The sequence below is a fragment of the Prosopis cineraria genome, unplaced genomic scaffold, assembly GCF_029017545.1.
Source record: "Prosopis cineraria cultivar Desert tree isolate PC_DT_omini unplaced genomic scaffold, ASM2901754v1 PC1077, whole genome shotgun sequence".
NCBI classification, from domain to species: domain Eukaryota; kingdom Viridiplantae; phylum Streptophyta; class Magnoliopsida; order Fabales; family Fabaceae; genus Prosopis; species Prosopis cineraria.
In genome coordinates, this window is record NW_026556402.1 from 29,711 (window position 1) to 36,612 (window position 6,902).

The 6,902-nt window shown below is 30.8% G+C and overlaps 1 protein-coding gene across 2 annotated transcripts; it reads left to right on the forward strand.

Annotated features, from left to right (window-relative positions):
• The first annotated feature begins 2,391 nt into the window (after positions 1 to 2,391).
• On the forward strand, positions 2,392 to 6,110 carry LOC129299207 (dimethylnonatriene synthase-like). Of its 2 annotated transcripts, none has more exons than XM_054937666.1 (4): positions 2,392 to 2,829; positions 2,898 to 3,185; positions 3,266 to 3,618; positions 5,287 to 6,110. In XM_054937666.1, the coding sequence occupies exons 1-4, from the start codon at positions 2,451 to 2,453 to the stop codon at positions 5,920 to 5,922; spliced, it is 1,656 nt and encodes a 551-aa protein (XP_054793641.1). In that variant the 5' UTR covers positions 2,392 to 2,450; the 3' UTR covers positions 5,923 to 6,110. The 2 variants fall into 2 exon arrangements, with proteins under 2 accessions (XP_054793641.1, XP_054793642.1); XM_054937667.1 differs by having other exon boundaries at positions 3,278 to 3,618.
• Positions 6,111 to 6,902: the final 792 nt, after the last annotated feature.

Below are 6,902 nucleotides of genomic sequence, written 5' to 3' on the forward strand. Positions count from 1 at the left end.
AATATAATTTATACTTATATTAATTATATCAATTATAATTTTAATAGTTGCAATTCTTATTTAAAACTAAAGTTTTTTTATATTGATAATTTTAATGGCATGGAGTAAACATGGCGATATCTTTCTTTATAATATATTAATTATATTAATATAATTTATACTTATACTAATTATATCAATTATAATTTTAATACTTGCAATTCTTATTTAAAACTAAAGTTTTTTTATATTGATAATTTTAATAGCATGGAGTAAACATGGCGATATCTTTTTTTATAATATATTAATTATATTAATATAATTTATTCTTATATCTATCTATTTAATAACTTTTATTTATAACATATTTCTTACTTATTTTTGGAAGAGTAATTAGCTTAGTACATCTTCATTAAAGTAGAAGAACAATGATTTGATGTTGTCTTTGACTTGCCTGTTGTTGCTAATCTTATAGCATAAAGATTACTTATATTTATTATTATAATATGTAGTTGTGATTAATATAATTCAATAACTAATTTTAAATTATTATTATTTATGTGCTTGTGTTGTTTTGATTTTAAATTTAACAAATTATATGATTTAAAATTTTAATGAATGTTATTGTCCAGATCTTTTTTCGATATTATTTCATTTATCAGGATGACGGGACGTCCCGATCTTGTCCCGGTCTCGTCCCGACTCTTAACGGGACGGGACACGGGACCAAAATTCAGTCCCGATCTTTTTTTCGGGATGAGACACGGGATGGGGTGTCTCGGTCTCGTCCCGTCCCGTGAACACCCCTAATTTTAGGCCCCACAGGTTAGTTTACTTGTTACGGTGATATGTGAATAAAAGACAGACCGAAATAATTTGCCATTCTTTTCAAATTTATTAATTTAATTTAATCATAACTAATGGATCCAACCATGGCATGATCTTCAACTGCAAATCAGTCTCTCACGATTAGTTTAATGTTAATGATAGTCTTGTTGTTTCCATTCTTAGTTTGTCTTTTAACATCATGTTTTTGTTTTTGTTATTTTTGGGTAATAACAGTGTCACTTCTAGTTCTACTTATATATATATATATATACACACATTTAAATGTTTAATTATTCATGAGAACTTTATTAATAATTAAAAAAAAAATATAATTTTAAATTTATGTACTTTGCTTATATTTTAATATTAATCCTTACTTTTTTTCAGCATTTTAAATTTTTATACTTTTATTTTTTAATATTTTAAATCACTCCATAAGTAAAGTGTAGGAATTTTGAAGAGAATTAAAATATTAAAAAATAAAAATTTAAAAATTTAAAATATTAAAAAAATACGAGAATTAATAGTAAAATATAAGTAAAATAAAAGAATTTAAAATTATATTTTTTTAATAAAAATTGACAAGGGGTGCACTAAATTCCAAAAAGTTGGTCGGTAATTAACGGCAGTCAAGAACGTAATAGTAATACTTTGTGATGGCCCTCGTTTTGAATTTGATGATGGCCACACGTGCTTCATGACCTTGCTTCAAACACCGAAATAATTCAAAGAATGGTAGTTAGGTTTTAAAATATTAAATTAATAATAATTAAATTTTTAATAATTTTTTTAAAAATAAATTAAAAATATCAATTGCATAATTATAAATTTAAAAATTTTAATTATAAATAAATATTTAAATATCAAATGTAATTCTTAAACTATAAGAGAAATTTTTGCTTGTAATTGTTTAAATTGATACTTATACTTTTTTTTAAATTTTGTCAAGAACCTAACTATCATTCTTTCCAAAAAATGTCCTGCAAATATAACATAGTTAATGACTTTGAGATGGCTAAATAATAAAATAATTATGTATTTATATATATATACATGGTAAAAATGAAATTAATCTATCTATATACTGAATGATTGGTCATATATATATAATATTTTATTTTCCACTGGATAATTATTGAACCCAAAGAAAATCAATCAAGAAATTATGTATATTATTGAAAATCAATCAAACAAATATTGGTTTAGTTGGTAAGGATTTGTCCTATGACTCACAAAATTATAAGATCAAAATATTTTTTGAACCTAGAAGCATATACTGGTCCTGATGAAGCTCTGACATCCAATTCATCTAAAAATTTTATTTAAAAAGGGTTGAGTTTTTAAAAGGGGAGCCTAAATCCTTATGGTACAATAAACTAATATTTAAATCTCTATTAGGAGAGATGATTATTTAAAGTTTTACTTTATCTTGAATAAGATTGCAACCTCCAAAGTATTGAAACTAACAACTAAGCCAAGTTGGAATGAACTTCTCTTTAATTTGTCATTTATTTTTTTTAAAAAAAATCCCAGAATTTAGATGTGCGTACATAAATAGAGCTGCTAGTCCAAGCATAAGAGTTGTGCAAGCCATACCTAAATTAACTAAAGTCTCAGTCTGTCATTGTAAGTATCACACCACCATGGATCTTCTTCCTCCTTCTTACAGTGTTGTTGAATCAAAATGGGCGCTTTCGTATGTGCTGGTGGCCATCATTGTTAGCTCAGTATTATTCATTGAAAAGCAGAGAAGAAGAAGCAGCAGTGATAATGATGATGAGCTTAAGAAGGAGAAAGCACCAGAAGCCAAAGGAGGATTGCCTCTGATAGGTCATCTTCACCTTCTGGGTGGTCCTGTCCCAGTTTTTAGGACTCTCTCATCCATGGCTGAATCCCACGGGCCCATCTTCTCTCTCAGGCTCGGCTTCCACACCACCTTGATCGTCTCTAGCAGAGAACTCGCCAGAGAATGCCTCACTACCATCGACAAGGTCTTCGCCAGCAGACCTAACATCGCCGCAGGTAACTCTTTCACTTTTATCCTAACTCTTCAGTTTACAAACTCGTGAATAACTGCGATCAATGGGCAGGAAGGTACATGGGATACAACAATGCGTTCTTTGCTCTGGCACCGTATGGAGAGTACTGGAGAGAGATGAGGAAGATTGCCACGCTGGAGCTGCTTTCATCTCACAGGCTTCAGCAGCTGAAGCATGTGAGAGACTCTGAGATACTATGTCTGGTCAAGGATTTGTTCTCAACCCACCGACACAAATTAAGGAATCTCAGTGACATGGTTGAAGTGCCTATGAGTCAGCTCCTGGAGCACCTGACCTTCAATATCATCGTCCGCATTATTGCTGGCAAGAGATTCTCAGGTAATTATTTAATTACTAATTCATTAGCATTCTATTCCTTATCATCATCATCGTGACTGGTTGATGTTCATCATGATCAGGGGACGAGAAAGACCTTAGCGATGAAGAAAACGAGGGGGGGATATTGAAGAGGGCGGTGAGGGAGGCAACGTATCTGAGCGGAGTGTTCGTGGAAGCCGACGGATTGCCATTAACGAGCATGAGCAAGTGGGTGGATTTTCAGGGACATGTGAGGGCCATGAAGAAGACAGCCATGGACATCGACTCTGTGCTTCACGAGTGGCTCCACCAGCACCTGCTCAAGCGAACAAACCATGCCGGTGAAGACTTCTCTGAAACCGATTTCATGGACATCCTGATCTCCACCTTCTCCGATCCCGATGAACGCATTTGTGGCCATCCACGCGACGTCGTTATCAAGGCCACAGCTCTGGTATGGACGTCCTGTCTTTATTCATTATAATTTTCCAAATACAGTGTTGGGAATGTGTCAAATCCTTGTTGGGAATACGGCAAATGCCATGCTATCAATATATATATATATATATATATATATGTATTTCATGAATTTTTTAAAAAATTATCTTAAAAAAAAGAAAGAAAATTTTATGTTTTATAAAAATAATAAAATAAAAAATAAAAGATTTTATAAAAATATATCAATTTCAATTTTAAAAAATTCGTTCCCATATATATATATATATATATATATATAATATGGGGATTCTTCATGGGGAAAAACTGACTTATGTGGGGAATATTCGTGTAGTGCTACATCTTGCTGTCTCCTTCCAAAACACACACACACACACACACACACACACACACACACACACACACACACACACACACAGCCTCTGAGCCTATTTATAAAAAAACCTTATAATTAAATAGCTTTGGAGGTAGTGTAAAATATATCCAAGGCTTTTCTTTCAATATTCTCATATTTGTCAATAGTAAATCCTAACAGGTTTCATGTTTTGCATCCAAAAAAGGAAATAAATAGTATGTGTTAATTACCTATACGACAATCATGTTGATATAATACTCCCTCTCTTTTAAATTATAAGAAACTTTAGGGGTGGATTTGACATCCCAAATATAAGACATTTTTTAAAAAAATTAAAATTTTATTAAATAATTTTATTTTAATATTATGCTTTCTCTCTTTATTTAATTTTCATGTATATCTATTTTAATATATTAAATAAAGGTTGTTAAATATATTTAATGAAATTTATTAATACGTAAATTTTATTTAAAAATGCCTTATAATTAGGGATTAAGAAAGTACTATACAACTATATTCACATGATGTGCAAGAAAGTGAAAACTTCCACGGATTCACAATATAATTACAAGTTATAACTAAATATTTCAACCAGCGTTTATATTTTATATCCACAGAAACAATTATTATTTTTGAATTTACATTAAATATTGGTTTCAATAATAGAGTTTTTGGTTATTTTTTTCCCCCTTGTGGCCTTGCGAGAAAAGTTAGGAATTAAGTAAGGTCCATGGGTAATGACTGTCCATTTCAAAAATGAAATGATGAACTGTTCTGTCTTTTCAAACAGCTTGACTATTATTTTTTTGAAAAAAAAATATAAAACTTATAAAAATGTTATTCACGCGAATTTCGTTCGTTTGAATAAACCACTCTTAACAGTTAAAATTTTTCAAAAAAACTGTATTTAATTTTTAATTTTAATATTTAAATTCTATTAAAATTTATAAAAAATATTTAAAAAGAAAAAATAGTTACAAAAATTATCATTAATGATTAGATTAGAATTTTCTTTTAGCAACACAAATCAACATGTATAGATGATAGATCTCAAAAAATAAAAAATAAATATAGGTGGTATATATTAACAGTAAACTGTTTTAGTGGCAACGTTACTTTCATTTTTAGAAAACATATCAGGCTTGATTTGACATTGAGATTTGTTTGTGTGCACGTTTAAATTGATTATATTGTATCCAAACGGCCATATAGTTTACCACTATAATATAGTAACACAACAATAATAATAAACTTTGAATTACCACATGCAATAATGGCTAATTAATGGCGGCGGCTTCTTGTTCTTGGTAGACTCTGATCCTTACAGGCACAGGAAGCACAGCAATAACCCTAACATGGGCACTGTCTTTGCTCCTAAACCATCCACGTGTCCTAAAAAAAGCACAAGACGAGCTCGACAGCAACGTAGGGACACACAAATGGGTACAAGAATCTGACATGAAGCAGCTTCAGTACCTTCAAGCCATCATCAAAGAGACACTTCGTCTCTATCCTCCAGCTCCATTAACTGGAATCAGAGAGGCCATGGAAGACTGCTTCGTGGGAGGCTACTACGTCCCCAAGGGGACTCGTCTTCTCATCAACATCTGGAAGCTTCACAGGGACCCACAAGTGTGGACCAACCCTGACGAGTTCGTGCCTGAGAGATTCATGGAGGATCATAAGGATCTGGATTTTAAGGGACAGAACATTGAGTACATTCCGTTCAGTTCAGGAAGAAGGTCGTGCCCAGCCGCCAACTTTGGGATTCAAGTTGTGAGCTTGACGCTGGCTCGGTTGCTTCAAGGGTTTGATCTGTCGACGACGACCAAGGATGGTGTTGCAGTGGAGATGAGCGAAGGCTTAGGGGTTGCCTTGCCTAAGCTTAATCCACTTCGAGTTATGATCAAGCCTCGTCTTTCGTTTGAGCTTTATCAGCAACTCTGAAATATATATATATATATATATATATATGCATGCATCATGCATGGCATAAGGACTCCAGCTTACATAAGTAGATAAAATAAATAGCTCACCCGCTTAGCTGGTGGAGCTAATTAATTGAGTCAAGGGTAGTAATTGTGCGTGTGATTGGATATTTATGCTGTTTGGTTATAAATTTTTCCTTAAACTTATGGTATTAAAAGCAAACTGATTATTAAACCAGTTAACATACTGATTCAGAGTCAAGATAATCATGGGTTAAAACTGTAATCAAAATATGATTAGATTAATCATGATCAAACAAAACATTTTGTTGAATTTGTCAGGGACTAGTTTAACCGGGTGAGTTAGCCTGATTTTCAATATTATGCTTTCAATGAAAAAATAACTTTAGACCTTTCTGTGATATGAAAAAACATAAATGTAGGGATAATGTAACTTTTAATCACTTAAATTAGAAAAGTTATTGATTTAGTCTCTTAATTTTAATTTTTATCATTCCTTTCTTTAACATTTGCAAATTAGTGCTCTAATTAAGTTTTACAATACAAATTAACCCTAAAAAACTGATGAGTAAATTAGGTTATTGATGTGGAATAGAGTTGATTAATCAACACACGTAAGTTAAATCTTCTAGCCCTAATTGCTAATGTATCATGGTTTTACCATTTATAATTCCTAATTTAATTTACATGTTTTTCTTGAATATATCTTTTTTTCTTATCTAAGTCAGCATTCTTGATTCTCACATTATTAATTTATATGGTTTGACACACATCATTCTGATAGCCAAGTTATTTATTAAAATAAAAAATTATAATTTTTTAATTAGATCTAAACAATAATTTGAATATTTCAAATTTAGTATGCATAGTCCAAATTTAATATTAAATTTTTTATAATTTTAATATTATATTTTACTATTCAAAATATATCTTGATAGTTAGTTTATAAAAATTTTAAAAATTGTTAAATTAATCATC